Source organism: Halichoerus grypus, chromosome 15, assembly GCF_964656455.1.
Source record: "Halichoerus grypus chromosome 15, mHalGry1.hap1.1, whole genome shotgun sequence".
Taxonomy (NCBI): domain Eukaryota; kingdom Metazoa; phylum Chordata; class Mammalia; order Carnivora; family Phocidae; genus Halichoerus; species Halichoerus grypus.
In genome coordinates this window covers 35,293,517-35,313,471 of record NC_135726.1, presented here as the reverse complement: position 1 = coordinate 35,313,471, position 19,955 = coordinate 35,293,517, and the positions used below count along the sequence as shown (strand labels likewise).

General features: G+C 35.2%; 1 protein-coding gene across 1 annotated transcript in view; it reads right to left on the bottom strand.

Annotated features, from left to right (window-relative positions):
• ITFG1 (integrin alpha FG-GAP repeat containing 1) overlaps nt 1-19,955 on the bottom strand; it is a 329,904-nt gene that overhangs the window by 40,998 nt on the left and 268,951 nt on the right. The window contains exon 14 of the mRNA XM_036120167.2: nt 18,459-18,537. Within this exon, the coding sequence (XP_035976060.2) occupies nt 18,459-18,537 (79 nt within the window). The remainder of the gene's footprint in view (nt 1-18,458; nt 18,538-19,955) is intronic.

Here is a 19,955-nt window from a genome sequence, read left to right as displayed (position 1 = left end):
GTGGGGCTTTATTTCTGGGCTTTCCATTCTGTTCCACTGGTCTCTGTGTCTGTTTTTTACATCAATTCCATACTATTTGGATTATTATAACTTTATAATACAGCTTTAAATTGAAAAGTGTGATTCCTCTCACTTTGTTCTTCTTTGGAGACATTTTTGATTGTCATGCCTAGAGGGTGTTAGTGGCACCTAATGGGTAGAGGCCAGAGAGGCTGCTAAGCATCCTATAATAAACAGAACAACACTCACAACAAAAAATTATGTGGCCCACAGTGTCAATAGTGCTAATTTGAGAAATCCGGACATAGACTATAAAATTCACAAATATTATATAATTCATGAATATTTAGTTAGGATTCCCCCTTTCTATATACTTATCTAAATAATAATATTATTTGCCAGACAAATTTGGCACTGCAAACAGAAAGATAAATTAGGAAAAGATTTAAAAATTGAGGAGCTTATAATTTAAGGGGAAGATAGGAGAGGCAAATCTGGATGGTCCTGGTTTCATTTTCTCCTACCTTTTGACAACCTAGCAAGGAGCTGGCTCAGCAGGTCTGAGTTTGATCAATAAAAGAACAAGCTAATGCTAATAATTAAAGCTTAGTTCCCAGAGGCTCTTCCTTTCTAACAAGGTCATTTTCTTTCACCAGGAAATTCTCTTTTCATCTAGATATTCCTCATTTTCTTCTAATATCTGTATAAAATACATTTTCTGGACATTTTATCTTCTATTGGAGCATTCTCCATGGTGCATCCCATTACAGTTGATTCAGGTTTGTCTTACTGCAAGACAGTGAAAGGACTGGGGGCCAGGCATTCTGTTGTTTCTCTCCCTGTCAGTTATCATTAAATTTTACTGTATGTTTATACCACTTGGCACAAGCAATGAGTGTGTGCATACCTCCTTTAAGAACAGTCAAAAAAGTAAAGAAATAATTAAAAAAAAAGCTGTAATAGAGGTATAAACAAATGTGAACAAACTAGAAGCTAACAAAGTACAAAATATTTCTATTATCTAAGTTATTGAATTTGTTGACTATCTGTAGTAACAGTTTGGGGGAAAAGGATGATGATATGTACCTTAGAAAAGACTGAATTTGTAAAGTAACATAGTTTTAAAGTGCCTACTGGAGTGGCTAAGGGAACTAATGACTCCCACCCAGACTTTCAGTCTATGAAACCATAAATTAGTAGTTGTGAAATTTTTGTGATGGCAGCTGGTTGGTATGGGTGAATCTTTGGCAGGGTTGGTATCGGTGTGGTTGACAGGATTTAGCTGTAACAGCTGAGCTGTCAAAGTCATGGTAAGATTTTACTGGGAATGAAAAGGCTAATGATTTATGTGTTAAACAAAATTACATTTTTAAATGTGACAACAGAGTTTTTTTGGAAACATCCTCAAATGTTTTCTTAGGGTTTTTAACATTTATTTTTAATTGTGGTAAAATGCACATCACAAATGATTGTTTCCTTTGCTGTGTGGCTTTTTATTTTGATATAGTCCTAATAGTTTATTTTTGCTTTTGTTTCCCTTGCCTCAAGAGACATATCAAGAAAAATGTTGCTATGGCCAATATCAGAAATTACTGCCTTTGCTGTCGTCTAGGATTTTTTTGGTTTCAGGCCTCATATTTAGGTCCTTAATCCAATTTGAGTTTATTTTTGTGTATGGTGTAAGAAAGAGGTCCAGTTCATTCTTTTGCATGTTGCTGTCCAGTTTTCTCAATACCATTTGTTGAAGAGACTGTCTTTTCCCCATTACATATTCCTGCCTTCTTTGTAGAAGATTAATTGACCATATAATTATGGGTTTCTTTCTGGGCTATTTTCTTCCATTGATTTATATGTCTATTTTTGTGCTAGTACCATACTATTTTGATCACTATAGCTTTGTAGTAAGTAGTGTATCTCAAAATCTGGAATTGTGATACCTCCAGTTTTATTCTCCCTTTTTAAGATTGCTTTGGTTATTTGGAGACTTTTGTGATTCCATACAAATTTTAGGATTGTTTGTTCTAGTTCTGTGAAAAACGCTGTTGGTATTTTGATAGGTGCTGCATTAAATCCATGGAATGCATTGGATAGTATGGACATTTTAACAATATAGGTTCTTCCAATCCATGAGCATGGATTACCTTTCCACTAGTTTGTGTCATATTCAATTTCTTTCACTAGTGTTTTATAGTTTTCAGAGTACAGGTCTTTCATCTCCTTAATTAAGTTTATTCCTAGTTATTTTATTATTTTTTGGTGAAATTGTAAATGGGATTGTATTCTTAATTTCTCTGCTTTTTCATTATTAGTGCATGGAAATGCAACAGATTTCTGTACACTGATTTTGTATTGTGTGACCTTATTGAATTGATTTATCAATTTTAGTAGTTTTTTGGTGGAGTCTTTAGGGTTTTCTATATATATATATAGTATCAAGTCATCTGCAAATAGTGAAAGTTTCACTTCTTCCTTACTAAATTGGATGCTTTTTCTTTCTTTTTCTTGTCTTATTGCTGTGGCTAGAATTTCCCATACTATGTTGAATAAAAGTGGGGAGAGTGCACATCCTTTTCTTGTTCCTGATCTTAGGGGAAAAGGTTATGTTTTTCCCCCATTGAGTAGATGTTTACTGTAGGTTGTTCATATATGGCCTTTATTATGTTGAGGTATGTTCCCTCTAACCCTACTTTTTTGAGGGTCTTTATCATGAATGGATGTTGTACTTTGTCAAATGCTTTTTCTGCATCTACTGAAATGACCATATGGTTTTTATCCTTTCTCTTGATGATGTGATGTGACACACTGATTGATTTGTGAATATTAAACCATTCTTGCACCACAGGAATAAATCCCACTTTATGGTGGTTTATGATTTTTTTAACGTATTGTTGGGCTCAGCTCACTAATTCTTTGTTGAGGACTTAAAAAATTTTTTTTAAAAATATAGATTATTTATTTATTTACTTATTTATTTGACAGAGAGAGAGAGAGACAGAGACAGAGACAGAGACTGTGCATGAGCCAGGGGGGAGTGGCAGAGGGAGAGGGAGAAGCAGGCCCTCCTGTGGAGCAGGGAGCCTGATGTGGGGCTTGATCACAGGAGCCCAGGATCATGACCTGAACCAAAGGCAGACGCTTAACTGACTGAGCCACCCAGGCACTCCTTTTGTTGAGGATTTTTGCATCTATGCTTATTAGAGATATTAGACTGTAGATCTCTTTTTTTTTTTTTGTAGTGCCTTTATCTGGTTTTGGTGTCAGGGTAATCCTGGCCTCATAGAATGAATATGGAAGCTTTCCTTCCTCTTCTGTTTTTTGGAATAGATTGAGAACAGGGATTAACTCTTCTTTATTTATTTATTTATTTTTAAAATTTTATTTATTTGACAGAGAGAGACACAGCGAGAGAGGGAACACAAGCAGGGGGAGTGGGAGAACGAGAAGCAGGCTTCCCGCCGAGCAGGGAGCCCGATGCGGGGCTCGATCCCATGACCCTGGGATCATGACCCGAGCCGAAGGCAGACGCTTAACCGACTGAGCCATCCAGGCGCCCCGGGATTAACTCTTCTTTAAATGTTTGGTAGAATTCACCTGTGAAGCTTTCTGTTTGTGGACTTCTGTTTGTTGGTAGTTCTGAATATTGATTAAATTTCATTGCTGGTAATTGGTCTGTTCAAATTTTCTATTTCTTCCTGCTTCAGATTTGGGAGGTTATATGTTTCTAGGAATTTATCCATTTCTTCTAGGTTGTCCAGTTTGTTACATAATTTTTCATAATATTCTATTATGATCCTTTGTATTTCTGTGGTATTGGTTATTATTTCTCCTTTTTAATTTCTGATTTTGTTTGAGTCCTCTCTCTCTCTTTCTTTGATGAGTATGGCTAAATGTTTATCATTTTGTTGATCTTTTTGAAGTAGCAATTCCTGGTTTTCATTGATATGTTCTATTTTGTTTTTAGTTTCTATTTTGCTTATTTCTGCTCTAGTATCTATTATTTCCTTCCTTCTACTAATTTTGGATTTTATTTGTCTTCTTTTTCCAGCTCCTTTGTTAACATTAGGTTTATTTAAGATTTTTCTTGTTTCTTGAGGTAGGACTGTATTGCTATAAACTTCCCTCTTAGAACAGCTTTCGCTACATCCAAAGATTGGACCATTGTGCTCTTTTTTTTTTAAAGATTTTATTTATTTATTTGACAGACAGAGACACAGCGAGAGTGGGAACACAAGCAGGGGGAGTGAGAGAGGGAGAGGGAGAAGCAGGCTTCCCGCCAAGCAGGGAGCCCGATGTGGGGCTTGATCCCAGGACCCTGGGATCATGACCTGAGCCGAAGGCAGACGCTTAACAACTGAGCTACCCTGGCGCCCCTGGACCATTGTGTTTTCATTTTCATTTCTCTCCATGTATTTTGACTTCCTCTTTTATTTCTTGGTTGACCCATTCATCATTTAGTAGCATGTTATTTAACCTCCATGGATTTGTGTTCTTTCAATTTTTTTTCTTATGGTTGATTTCTAGTTTCATAGTGCCATGGTTAGAAAAGATGCATGGTATGACTTCGATCTTTCTGAATCTATTTTGTCTGACGTAAGTATTGCTACCCTGGCTTTCTTTTCATTTTCATTTGCATGATAAATGCTTTTCCATTCCTTCACTTTCAATCTTCACATGTCTTTAGGTCTGTATTGAGTCTCTTGTAGGCAGCCTATAGGTGGGTCTTGCCTTTTTATTCATTCCGTCACCCTATGTCTTTTGGAGCATTAGTCCCTTTACATTCAAACTAATTATTGATAAGTATGGACTTATTGCTATTTTGTTATTTGTTTAATGGTTGTTCTAGTACTTCTTCTCTGTTCTTTTTTTCTCTTGCTCTCTTCTCTCATGGCCTGTTGGCTTTCTTTAGTGATATATTTGGATTCCTTCCTCTTTATTGTTTTGTATATCCCTGGTTTTTGATTTGTGGTTACCATTAGGTTTGTATGTAACATCTTAGGTATGTAGCAGGCTATATTAAGTTAGTGGTCACTTAAGTTTGAATCTATTCTCTACTCCTCTCCTCCCCAAGTTTTAGGTATATGGTGGCATAATTTTATATCCTTTTATTTTGTAAATCCTTTGACTGATTTTTATAGATATAGTTAATTTTACTGTTTTTGTGCTCCCTTTACTTTTCTTACTCCTACTTATGGTCTTTCCTTCCCACTCAAAGAGTACCCTTTAACATTTTTTGTAGAGCTGGTTTAGTGGTTATTAATTTCTTTAACTTTTGTTTGTCTGGGAAACCCTTGCTGGATTTTTCTCTCAGTACTTTTAATATATCATGCTACTCCCTTCTGGCCTGCAAAGTTTCTGCTGTAAAATCAGCTGATAGACTTATGTGGTTTGTCTTATACGTAACTGTTTTCTTTCCCCTTTGTACTTTTAAAATTCTCTATCACTACTCTTTGCCATTTTAACTACTATATGTCTTAGTGTGGACCTCCTTGGGTTGATTTTGTTGGGGGCACTCTGTCTTGTGGATGTGCATTTGTTTCTTTCCCCAGATTCAGGAAGTTTTCAGCTATTATTTCTTCAAATACATTTTCTGCCCCCTTTCCTTTCTCTTCTCCTTTTGCGAATGTTATTACTCTTGGTGATGTCTTGGAGTTCCCTAAGTTTATTTTCATTTATTATTATTATTTTTTCTCTCTTCTGATCAGCTTGCTTGCTTTCCATTACTCTGCCCTCTAGGTCGCTGATCCTTTCTTCTTCTCTTTCATTCCATATAGTGTATTTTTCATTTCAGTTATTGAGTTCTTCATCTATGATTGGCTCTTTTTCATGTTTTTTTTAAATCTCTTTGTTAAGGGTCTCACTGAGGTTCCCCACTCTTTTCTCAAGTTCAGTGAGTATCTTTATGACATTACTTTAAATTATCTATCAGGCATATAACTTATTTCCATTTTGTTCAGGTCTCTTGCTGTGATTTTTGTCTTGTTTTTTCATCTGGGATATATTCTTCTGTCTTTTGTCTAACTCTCTGTCTACATGTCAGCTACGTCTCCTACTCTTGAAAGTAGTGGCCTTATGTAGAAGAGATCCTGTAATGCCCTGCATTGCAATGTCCCTTGTTCACTAGAACTTGGCACTTCAGGGGTGCCTCCTGTGTGTGTTGTATGCTCCCTACTGTTGTGGCTGAGATGCATTTGCCTTCAGTTCAGTCGTCTTCAGTGGCTTTTTTTTTTTTTGCCTGTGGGCAGGTTTTGATCCCTGTGTTGTTAGTGGGCCAGTTTGGGGTTGCCTTGGGCTTGAGTTGAGTCATAGCAGGTGTCTGGCAGAGATGTAGTAGCAGAAAACAACCCAGAGCTTTCCATGTGTTGTCCCCTGAGAAGCTTTGGGTGGTGGGCAGGGCCTGTAGTCAGACCAGCTGTCTGCTCCCAGCCCACTGCTGGGGCCGCAGTTGGACTCGTGTCTGTGGTTATCTTTCCTCCCAGGGGTAGGAGTCACCTTAAGATTGACTGATTGATTGATTGATTTAGAGTGTGAGCAGGGGGAGGGGCAGAGGGAAAGTATCTCAAGCAGACTGTTCTGAGCGCATAGCCCCACGTGGGGCTTGATCCCATGACCCTGAGATCATGACCTGCCCCTCCAGCTCAAGTTCTGAGATTAGTAAACAAATCTCCCTGTTTTATACCCTCGGCATTTTTCATACTTGCTTCTATGCTATTATCTCCTTGGACTGTTTGTGCTCTCTCAAGGGAGACTCAATTTCCCATTGCCCTTCTGGCTCTCCCAGAGCTGAACTGGCTGATTTTTAAATTTCTAGATGTTAAGCCCCGCTGACTACAAGAATTTGTGAAATTATGCTCCTCTGGTTTTCAAAGCCATATGTTATGGGGATTAGTCTTTCTCATGTGGGTTCCCCATGCCTGGGGTGCTTGGTTGAAGATCTGTTTCTTTCCCTTCTCTGAGCCCGCTATGTCCCGCAAGACAGTCTTGCACTTCCATTCACCTCCCGACCACATCAATGCCCTTCCTACCCTATTGAGCTACTCAGATGCCCCCCTTTTCATGTATTATTAATCACTGGTATATCTTTGTTGGAGAATTATCTATCCAAATTGTAGTCCATTTTGAATTGTTTTTGTTTCTGTTGTTGAGCACTGCCACATGATTTAAGATATCTGCCTGAGGCAATACCTGTATCTAAGTGCTTTCGACTATATTACATTTAATAGTTACAACTGCATAGCAGTCTTTGAAATAACTACTCATTCACAGGGTAGAGTGTGAGAAGAATTAATGCTAGAAGAACATTAAAGAATATCAATTAACTTATGAAGCAATAGCAGAAATTAAAAAAAAATCTTTATAAGGCTTGAATCTGTATCCTTTTTGTTCTTAATATTTAGTTCTTGAATTTGAGAACTAAGTCTGAGTCTGCCAATGTTATAGAATCATTTTATTTCTGTTTTCAATTCTAAGAAGTCCTTCAGACCACTAGTGTCTCCTTCCTTAAAGTACTTGAGTGTATTAAGTGATATTTTCCTAGGTGAAAAAGATAATTAAACTTTTAATAATGAACACCCATTCTATCTCATCTATTAAATTATTCAGATACTGCTAAAAGAAATTCTAAAATATTTATTGATTAAAGAATAAGTACTTCCTATTACCTACTTTAACATAAAGGAATAACAATAGCCACATAAAAACATTTGGTAGGGCACACTCTTTTGTTCTTAGTATTCAGCCTATGAGTGAGTATTATGTTTCTAAACTTTGAATATAACTAAACTGTTATTTCTGTTTTGTGCAATAAAACTGCCCATACTATGTATTACTGAAAAACTTTTTTTAAAATTTTTTATTTTTTTAAAGATTTTATTTATTTATTTGACAGAGAGAGAGACAGTGAGAGAGGGAACACAAGCAGGGGGAGTGGGAGAGGGAGAAGCAGGCTTCCTGCAGAGCAGGGAGCCCAATGCGGGGCATGATCCCAGCATCCTGGGATCATGACCTGAGCCAAAGGCAGAGGCTTAATGACTGAGCCACCCAGGCGCCCCCTGAAAAACTTTTAAAAGTATTTCTGCTTACATGGACAAGATTTAAAGATACCAAAGGCAATATAGTCAAAATGATACATTTAATAAAACAATCTGTTCATACGTTTTAATTTAATTACTTTAACTCTTTAATTAAAATACCTGAATTTAATTGTAGTTTTAACTGTTGAAAATGTAATTTCTTTGGTCTTAAATGAAGAATGTTAGAAAGCCTAGAAGTTTTAGGGTATATCTATTATCTTTTTCAGAATGTATTAGGAAAATGGAAATCTATGTTCATTAAATTAAGGAAGAAAGAAATGCAAGACCAGAATGCCAGAATCATAACTTTTTCTTGTTTTACTGAGAAATTTTCTCTTCTTCTTTATGCATCAATATATGTACTATTATTATACTAGAGAGCTTTTTAAATTCTCATGTACTTAAATTTCAAAAACTTTATGCAATATATACAGCTGATAGGAAATTTTTTTTTAAAAGATTTTATTTATTTATTTGAAGAGAGAGACACAGCGAGAGAGGGAACACAAGCAGGGGGAGTGGCAGAGGGAGAAACAGGCTTCCTGCAGAGCAGGGAGCCCGATGCGGGGCTCGATCCCAGGACCCTGGGATCATGACCTGAGACAAAGGCAGGCGCTTAACGACTGAGCCACCCAGGCATCCCTGATAGGAAATTTTACACCTAATATTATAAATGAGGACATCCATGTACAATACTCCGCACAGTGCCTGGTCAGAGTAAGTACTAATCACTGTTGGCTATTATTATTACTTAGGAGTACCCTCAAATCCTAAGGACATAAAAGATAATGATGATGTCCTTCAGGAACAAACATCAAGCAGTGTGTTAGAATCACTGGGTCAGTAGACTCTTTTCCTGTCACTCAACTACTAAAGAAAGTAGAATCAGCAACCTCCCAGAAAGCCAAGGGATGTACCCATTATCTAAATGCTGTTTCTGAAATCATTACCAAAAAAAATCATGAAGTACAAAAGTCTTAAGCCTAAAGCAATAAAAAAGAAACAGAAAAATCATAAAACAACAGTTCATGTTTGTTAAATTTAGTCGTCATTTCACTTGACACAGTTACCGTGGTTTAAAGAGAAATGAAACAAAGATTGTTAGGGATAATTTCCTCTTTTTAGGATACCCTAAGCTTTTTCAAGATGACATTTAAAAATACTGTAGTAGTATTAAGAATGTATAGGTTTTGGGGCGCCTGGCTGACTTAGCAGGAATAGCACACGGCTCTCAGTCTCAGGGTTTTGAGTTGGAGCCCCATGTTGGGTGTAGAGATAAATAAATAAACTAAAAAAAAAAAAAAAAAGAATGTGTAGGTTTTGTAGTTAGAGAGTGTTGAGTTTAAGTCCAGGTCTACAGTTAACAGCTGACTGACACAGCTAAATTACTTGAGCTCTCAGAGCCCCAGTATCCACAGGTACACAATGAGGGCTGCCAGGCAAAGGTACTGTGAACTTCAATGAGATAACACGCAGTGAGTCTGCAATAGTGCCCAGCACAAAGTAGGGGCTTTATAATAATAAACATCCACAGATCTATTAATTTTAATTCAGTTTTTATGAAGTTTATACTACTTTATATTAGATTAAGAAATCTGCTTACAACCAGTTATGAACTGTCACTATGATCTATTTTGGTTAAGCTTTCTGTTCAAGTTTTTGGTCTCAAATCTTTTTTTTTTTTTTAAAGAAATTGAAGTCCTTATACTGATCTTATGTAATCATTTCAACCAACACTTGGGTGTCCTAGAATGCACAAAGTACATAAAGACAAAATTAGGTATAGAACCAGTCCTCAATGAGTCTACTGTCTCATGGGAGATAAGAGATATAACTACTGATACAAGGTAGAGTGTGACAGGTGTCATAAGAAAGGTACCCCATAAAGTTCTACTGACATTTGGTGGGAAGACAGTTTATCTCCAGTTTTGGAAGGAATGTTAGTGAAAGACTGATGGGACAGTGTCTAAAATATGGGGAAGAGGAAAAGATTGAAAGAGTGAACAAAGGCATTGTTCTTAGAACTGGAAAAAGCTAGATATACTGAACACCAAGCTGGATATGTGTAGGATGCATAAAGGAGATAGGGAAAGATAAGGCTGGTAGGTAATTTAAGGTTTAGTTATGGAAGTCCTTGATTCTCAGGCAGTAGAAAGTTATTTAGGGATATAAGAAGACTTGTGCTTTAGAAAGATGAATTTTTACAAGATTTCTAAGAGATTTCAACATTCTATAGAAGCTAATCTCTGATGTTATTGAGAACAAACTGTTTAGACAAGTGTTATCTAAATTTGCAATGAGTAATATCAGAGATTATGGAAAGATGAGAAAATATTGATCCATGACTTAGGTCTTTGTGGGAGTAGTACGGGGAGCTATGAGGTATTATGTTGAGTAGGCACAATCTAATTACTGGTCTGTATCATGTATTTGTTTTTTGTGGCCTCTAATTCTCCTGTTGTTTTCATGGTCTAGAAAGTCCAGACTAATAACAGAAAAAGCACACGAGAGAGTAACAATTTAGAATTTGTGTCAGGTAGAGCTAGCCTAAAGAAGCAAATACTTGACTAAATTGCTATATTTATAATTAAATCAGTTCATATCTTCTTTAAATTTACTTAGTTGATTTTACCTGATACTATATTGCTTATGAGTTTAAAATAAGGAGTGGTGAAAAATTAATTAAGGAGATGCAGAATCTAGTGTTTTCAAATAGTTTTCTATTTCAATTTTAGACTCAACTTATAGTAAATAATTCCTTGCATTGGCAATGCTTTATTTAAGCATGCATAAGAAAATCATCAAGAACTTTATTTCATGAGTTTGTTCAAGGTGTACTCTTTCCTATATTACAGCCATTGTATACATAATATATTTGTGAATTTCAACCTTTATTGCAGCACATAGTAGCTTTCCATGGTTTGTACTGTGCATAACTGAAGTTGGAGGAAAACATGGATATTGAAAATAGTTAAGTCTTTAAGTAAGACTAAGGCAATGAGAAGGAATACATCAATGGTATTACTGAGTAATGAATGAGATTTTAATCAAATTCCTTTGTACCAAATATACGTCCACATAGTTTGTTGGATTATTTCCAACAACTTGTGGGATGGCAAAACATTTGCTAGCAAAGACCACAGAATAGACAAATTATATTCTTTCTCTCACTTTCTATTTCCAAAGCTGTTAGGTGGTGGTTTTTCCTTTGGTATTAGGATCTATATTGACTGTAATACTGTACTAGAAATCAGTTTGTAGATAGAAATTCAGGAGGCAAATCTTTTGTTTTTGTTGACACTACAATTTATGGGTTTCTTTCTTTTGATTCTTCTAGAATATGACTTTGATTCATTTGCATTTGCCCAGATGGGATTTCTTTCTTTTTTCTTTTTTTATTATTATGTTATGTTAATTGCCATACATTACATCATTAGTTTTTGATGTAGTGTTCCATGATTCATTGTTTGCGTATAACACCCAGTGCTCCATGGAGAACGTGCCCTCTTTAATACCCATCACCAGGCTAACCCATCCTTCCACCCCCCTTCTCAGATGGGATTTCTAATAGCTGAACAGCTGAATAATTTGCAAACTTTCTTACAGTTTCACAGACTTTCTGTATTTCATCATTCAGTCACTCAATTTTTATAATTATATCAAGAGGGTATATCAGTTATTGCTTACAGATATTCCACATCTTCCCACCCCTCCTTCCTTTCTCTCTTTCATTCTGGTGAAAGAAAATCAGCATCACTAGCCAAGTCCCCATCCTTATCTCTGTCAGCTTGGCTGTTTCTATCAGATCTTTAGTTGATTAAGGTAAGGGAATGACTCCTCTTGCAAGAATTCATTCAGAGAAGAATGTCATGGATTTCCAGGAGGGCATAACAACACTTTACATTTTCTGTTATGAATTATGTATTTTGACACAAAATATACCTGATTAGTTAAGTATTGCTTAAACTGAAATTTTTGGCTGAACTATGAGTTTGACAATTTAAAATGTGATTAGTGGTTAGAATAAAATGATTTGGGACTAAAAATATTCTTTTATGGATAATTACATGTGGATAAATGGAACATGAATATACTTTGAAGATAATTTCAGAAAATACGTATGTAAGAAATGAACATAAAGGATAAAATGTTTTTGATACTGGAAGATGTGACAATTATTGGCTCAAATGGAGAAATCTGAAAGGTTATAAATTAACATTATAGAAAGGCAATGTGCTTATGTGTTATAATAAATCATCTTCATCAATAACATAATGTGAATATGAATAATAATCTAATGTGAATATGAATTCATCAATATGAATTTTGTTACTACAAATGCTTCTTTGCCCTCTGAGATGCTGTGCTGTCAGTATGACATACATTTTAACTGCTCTTATATTTGAGGCATATGATGATGATGAAGTGTGCATAGAAGTTAAGGGTTACTTATGTTTTTTTCAGACATGTTAACAAATAGTAACCAAAGAGGACTAAAGGGAAAATTATTTCCCTTTAGATTTAAATAGCAGGACTAATAAGTCATTTAAGGGGTAAAAAAAATCTTATGTCTAATAATGTTATTATTCACAAATGACCAACAACTTAATAGTTTATACAATTTTGCTACCATGCTCTAATCTACTAAGTTTTCATCAAATTTTGTTGAGGGAATTTGGATCATCATTGCAGATCTCTGGTTAATTTCCAAGACTAGTAAACAAAATCCTAGATCCCAAACCAGAGGAGTTTAGCTCCTAAAATTGTAATGATAAATGTAGTTTAATTTAATTTTTGTGATCTGTTACAGAAACTATTGGTTATTTAGAAAATGAATGAACACATAGATCAATGGAACAGAATAGAAAGCCCAGAAATGGACCCTCAACTCTATGGTCAACTCATCTTTGACAAAGCAGGAAAGAATGTCCAATGGAAAAAAGACAGTTTCTTCAACAAATGGTGCTGGGAAGATTGGACAGCCACATGCAGAAGAATGAAACTGGACCATTTCCTTACACCACACACAAAAATAGACTCAAAATGGATGAAGGACCTAAATGTGAGACAGGAATCCATCAAAATCCTTGAGAAGAACACAGGCAGCAACCTCTTCGACCTCAGCCATAGAAACCTCTTCCTAGACACATCGCCAAAGGCAAGGGAAGCAAGGGCAAAAATGAACTATTGGGACTTCATCAAGATAAAAAGCCTTTGCACAGCAAAGGAAACAGTCAACAAAACCAAGAGACAACCAACAGAATGGGAGAAGATATTTGCAAATGACATATCAGATAAAGGGCTAGTATCCAAAATCTATAAAGAACTTATCAAACTCAACACCCAAAGAACAAAGAATCCAATCAAGAAATGGGCAGAAGACATGAACAGACATTTTTCCCAAGAAGACATCCAAATGGCCAACAGACACATGAAAAAGTGCTCAACATCGCTCGGCATCAGGGAAATCCAAATCAAAACCTCAATGAGATACCACCTCACACCAGTCAGAATGGCTAAAATTAACAAGTCAGGAAATGACAGATGTTGGCAGGGATCCCTACACCGTAGGTGGGAATGCAAGCTGGTGCAGCCACTCTGGAAAACAGTATGGAGGTTCCTCAAAAAGTTGAAAATAGAGCTACCATACGACCCAGCAATTGCACTACTGGGTATTTACCCCAAAGGTACAAATGTAGGGATCCGAAGGGTTATGTGCACCCCGATGTTTATAGCAGCAATGTCCACAACAGCCAAACTGTGGAAAGAGCCAAGATGTCCATCGACAGATGAATGGATAAAGAAGATGTGGTATATATATACAATGGAATATTATGCAGCCATCAGAAGGCATGAGATCTTGCCATTTGCAACGACGTGGATGGAACTGGAGGGTGTTATGCTGAGCGAAATAAGTCAATCAGAGAAAGACATGTATCATATGACCTCACTGATATGAGGAATTCTTAATCTCAGGAAACAAATTGAGGGTTGCTGGAGTGGTGGGAGGTGGGAGGTGGGAGGGATGGGGTGACTGGGTGATAGACATTGGGGAGGGTATGTGCTATGGTGAGTGCTGTGAACTGTGTAAGACTGTTGAATCACAGACCTGTACCTCTGAAACAAATAATACATTATATGTTAAAAAAAAGAAGAAGGTAGTAGGAAGGGAAAAATGAAGGGGGGGAAATTGGAGGGGGAGACAAACCATGAGAGACTATGGACTCTGAGAAACAAACTGAGGGTTCTAGAGGGGAGGGGGGAGGGCGGATGGGTTAGCCTCGTGATGGGTATTAAAGAGGGCACGTATGGAATGGAGCACTGGGTGTTATATGCAAACAATGAATCATGGAACACTACATCAAAAACTAATGATGTAATGTATGGTGATTAACATAACATAATAAAATAAAAAAATGCAAAAAAAAAAGAAAATGAATGAGTGCTCTGTAATGTAACTTTCTTAACAACATTTGGCTATTCAGACAGTGCTAGGTAGTGGAGAAAGATCACGGGGTATTTGGTTAACAATGCTAAGATCCCTGGCAGCAAAAGTATGATTAGGGCAGGCCTTTTTTTGAATAATACTAAGGCACATTATTGTCTCTGGCTGTGGCTTTCATACTTTTTTGACCACAGCCCACAATAAAAACTACATTTTATGTTATCATGCAGTATGAACACACACATGTAAACACATAAAATAAAAGTTTCATGAAACAATACTTAACATTACTATCTGTGGTATACTCTGATATTTTCTATTGTTCTCTTTCATTCTATTAAATAAAAAGTCCTTGTCATAAGCCACACCAAATTAATTTCATGACCCACTAATAAGTACCGACCCTTAGCTACTTTATAAGAAAACCAGGGTTGCAGCTTCTGAAGTACATATATGTGGTCATTCTCTTTCTAGAGTATAAAGTCCTCTAGTGGGGCTAGATGGGTTGGAAGGTATGTATGGTTTAAGCAAGCAATATTTCTGTAGACTTCAACATGCTTAGCATTTAAACTAGGAATTTTCATCCTTTGAGATTTGGAGGGGGGTTTCATAAGAGCACTTCTTGAATCAATTGAATTAAGTGCTACTTCCCTGTTTAGAACATATATTTATGCAAGAAATGTAGCACATGCTTGAAATATTTAAAATATTTATTATTATTTATTACTTAATTTCTTAAAGGCAATATATGATCAGTGTAGTAAAATAAAAAATGAAAAAATATAGAGAGGAAAATCCCACAATCAAGAGATAATCACGGTAACACTTCCATATGTCATTTTTGTTTTTATATTTTTCCTACACATAGGTACACTTATAAACAGACACATACAATTTGGATTACATATGCAGATGTGCCTCCCTCCCAAACGTTATACCATAAATATCTGTTTGTTTAATAAAAAAATTATTTAAAAATATGTCAGAGGCTGGAAATTATTATTATAAAGTAGCATAGGTTATTATTTCTCTATTGGACATTTAGATTTTCCAAGATTACTAATACCTTTTAGTTTTATGATTTTTTGCCATGAAAATTTACGCACTCATTTGATTTATGCATTCAACTGCATTTATCTTTTCTGTCGATATTTTCTCCTTTTCTTTTATGCCCACAAATTCCTTCCACAATTCAGGGAAAAAATTAATTACTCTTAAATATTTAATTTAGTAAGAATAGACCCAGTGTTCCATTATTGTTTTGGGACAGACTAAAAGAAATCATGCTAAGGAAATATTCTTCCATTCACTTAAAAACAGCAATGGGTACTGAGTATTACTGAATGAGTTGTTAGCACCTAGTAAGATATTCTACTAGGTGTCAATGCTTGTTTGTAGTAGAGATTTATTTTTTTTTTATTTTTTTTTAATTTTTTATTTTTTAAAGATTTTATTTATTTATCTGACAGAGAGAGAGAGAGAGACAGGAGAGAGGGAACACAAGTAGGGGGAGTGGGAGAGGGAGAAGCAGGCTTCCCGCCGAGCAGGGAGCCCGATGCGGGGCTCGATCCCAGGACCCTGGGATCATGACCTGAGCCGAAGGCAGCCGCTTAACTGACTGAGCCACCCAGGCGCCCCTAGTAGAGATTTATTAAATATATATTTTTGAATGAATCAACATTCACAGAGTTAAAAAACATTTTCACATCTAACTTTAAGAATAATATTTTAAAAGCCTTTCATTTGTTGTAAAATTTATCTTTTTTAAAAATTAAATTTAAAAGGACTAAAAGTAGTAAGTAGTTAATGTACCTAGTAGGAAGTGAATCTCTTAATATCTTGCTTCCCCAAGATAAATGTTTTTTTTTTTTTAAAGATTTTTTATTTATTTATTTGACAGAGAGACACAGCAAGAGAGGGAGCACAAGCAGGGGGAGTGGGAGAGGGAGAAGCAGGCTTCCCACTGAGCAGGGAGCCTGATGTGGGGCTCGATCCCAGGACCCTGGGACCATGACCTGAGCTGAAGGCAGACGCTTAACGACTGAGTCACCCAGGTGCCCCCCAAGATAAATGTTAATTTGATGAATATCCTTCTAACTTTTTTCCTATGGAGTGAGAATTATTCATTTAACTGCACAAAAATATATGTATAAAGATCTTTACTGTTATATTGTTATATTATACTGAAAAAAAGAAAAATAACAGTGGCATGTCTAGAGTAGTTATTGTATCAATATACAAAACCATCCCCAAATAAATTACCTATATAAACACACACAGAAAAATTTACACAATATATCATTGCATGAAAAAAAAGAAAAGAGGAAGATGGGTCTTTAAAATTTTTTGATCTGTTGTTATGATAATGAAGAGATTTCCCCCACTTTAAGCCATTAGTGCATTTGGAGATAACTACCTACTTGATGATGTTAAGTAAGCAATTCTTTCAAAATACAGATGAATTAAAATTGTTTGTATTTTAGATAGCATTTTTCATTAATAATTGACCACTGAGCTAAGTTTTTGGTTTTAGGTATGCTGGCCTTGCCTAAGTTATGCTTACTTCATTAAATAAGTAACTTCATCTTTTTTTCTTGTGTTCTGGAACACCTTACTTAGCACTGAAATTATCTACATCTGAAACTCAAAAATAAAAGATAAAGCCAGCTGGTCCCAGAAACTTTTTTGTACAGTTTGATATGTACCTGAATTAAAACATAAATAAGTAATTGTTCAAATTATCTTATCCTTATTTAAGTTTCCTTGACTAACAATGGTATATTATTATTTTTTAAAAATATTTTATTTATTTATTTGACAGAAAGAGGTACAAGCAGGAGAGGGAACACAGCAGGGAGAGTGGGAGAAGCAGGCTCCCTGCTGAGCAGAGAGCTGGATGTGGGGCTTGATCCCAGGACCCTGGGATCATGACCTGAGGTGAAGGCAGATGCTTAACCACTGAGCCAGCCAGGCGTCCCAACAGTGGTGTATCAAAGTGTTTAATTTTAGTTGTGTTTGTCAATTTCTTCTTGAATTTAATTAAACAGCTTTTGTTTTATGGAATGTTTCTGTGCTGAAGCAGTATTATGGTTGAGAGTCTTGAATGTGTACAATTAGCGAAAAAGGAAATACACTCTGGTATGTTTATGTTAGGCCATTATATAAAATGAGAATGGCCATATAATGAATTGTTTCTTTCTTTTGTTCTCTTGGTGCATGAAAGTAGAGGAGTAACAGTAACTCTGTTTATATTTCTTCATGGTTAGGACTCTAGGAGTCTCAAAGAAGCCTATTAATATGTTAGGGTTCCTTTTCTTACTTAAGAGAGTTGAAATTAGAACAGTTGTATTTACTGTGATTTGGACCTCATCTCAGTCAGCTAGCCATCTGTCAAAAGCAGACATCCTTTGTTTAGTCTTACTTCCTTTTTGTTTTGGTTGCATTTCCCTTTATTATTTATTCAAATATATAACCAGAAGTTTTTCTTTATAATCACTTATTAAAAAACCTCTATGTAACATTCTAGCTTCTATTCCACATATGAGAAAACTAGAATTAGTCTAGGTTGTAGATTGGATTCCTAATTTTTACTTCTTCTAATAGCTTTGTTAACTAATTTACTACTTCGCACTTTGCTCAAGATAACTCCAGTAATTTCTCCCAATCTCTCTGTCACTTCAACTGAAAAATAAAGATAATGATTTGGCTCCATCACAATAGGGATATATGAGGAATGAGTGTTAATATATTTGTCATGAGGACCTTTTTGTAATCTACTGGTGTGCAGGGACTATAACAGAAAAACTCTATAAAAACAGAAAATCTTTATAAAAAAGATTTTATAAAGCATGTGAAAACATGATAATTTTTGTCATTCAGCTTACCTTGCCAATAGATTGATTAAAGGTGTTTTTGTGCATTATAGGCATTGTATCTAGTCTTACCTGAACCATTTTTCAGATATCCATTTGCATCTACAGTTGTATACATGATATAAGGTCCAGGCTGATTTACTCCAAAGGGCTGCAATAAAAAAGGAATAGTAAAGCCTCGGAAAGTAAGTGAATCATTTGAAGTTTCAGGAAAACCTATTACAAATAAAGTAAAATGTTCTTATATATATAATTATTAACAGATGGCAGTTACTTAGAGAACATTTCCATAAATAGATAACCTGTTAACTATTTAAAAGAAAACCTCTGCTAGTAGAAACACTTTAAATGTGTACAATTAGCTTTAAATGATAAACATTTTAAATTATTTGTTAGTTGCATTTACACAGTTCATTAATTTTATTATATATTCTAAGATCTATTATCTCTTCTTTATTATATAAATGTGAATACTTTAAGCAAAATTTTCTTTACTACTTTTGGTTCTACCCAGAATAGAGCTATGAGAATTTTATTATGACATTTCTGTAGAATCTAGCATTGCTTTTCCCTTCTGGGATGGATTGGACATAGTTTACATTTTCCCAATAAATATCAAAATGAATAAAATCCACCCATAATAATTATAATAGAATGAAAAATATCAATGAGTCATTCCACCACATTTACTCTCTTGTACTAGACTTAGAGAAGACATTATTTTCCAGTTAAGGAAAAAATAATTGGCAGAGCCTAGTTACAATGGTGAGGTTTGTCTCCAATTTGTATATTGTTCCTTATTTCTGGAACATTCCTCACACATTGATACAGTGATTTATTCTCTTTAGATATCAAGGCTAATTAAATAGGGTTATAAAGAAACCAATGTCTGCAATGGGTATCTTAAGAAGAGGTGACAAAATGATCAAGAAATTCTTTGAACACTTTATAGAATTAAAAATTCTACTGTTCTTCCCAATAAAGTAGGGAAAAGTTAATAAAGACATGTAGATAGTCTAATTATGTGCTAGAAATGATTTTCCTCCAGGATGACAGGCAAGAAATTAAATTAATTTTGTTGATATGACAATTACCTGATTGATATTTTAAGAACATTAGAAGTCTATGGGCTTTTAGTGACCATGAGAAAACAGGTTGTTCTAAGAATGGAATTACTCAAGATATAACTGAATAAAGATTCATGAAGAATATCACACAAATTTATAATAAAAACAACCTTATCAATGAAGTATTTTTATGTAGAAAAAAGAATATTACACTTTATATAGCATACTACTTCAGTGGAAGAATTACCAAGATTCCTTATCTATATCCCTGTTTTGCAGATGGGCAAGAGAGAGCATTGTTCTTTAGATAGGAACAGTTTAAAAGCAAACCACAGATAGTTGCATAGATGTTACACGATGGAATTATATTCTTCATACAATTAATCTTTTTCCTTTACAGTTTTATCATTTATACAAATATGTTAAAATATATTTGATTATGCCTATCTTAATTTTTATGTAAATAGAACCATACTGTATGTATCTTTCTGTGACTCGCTTT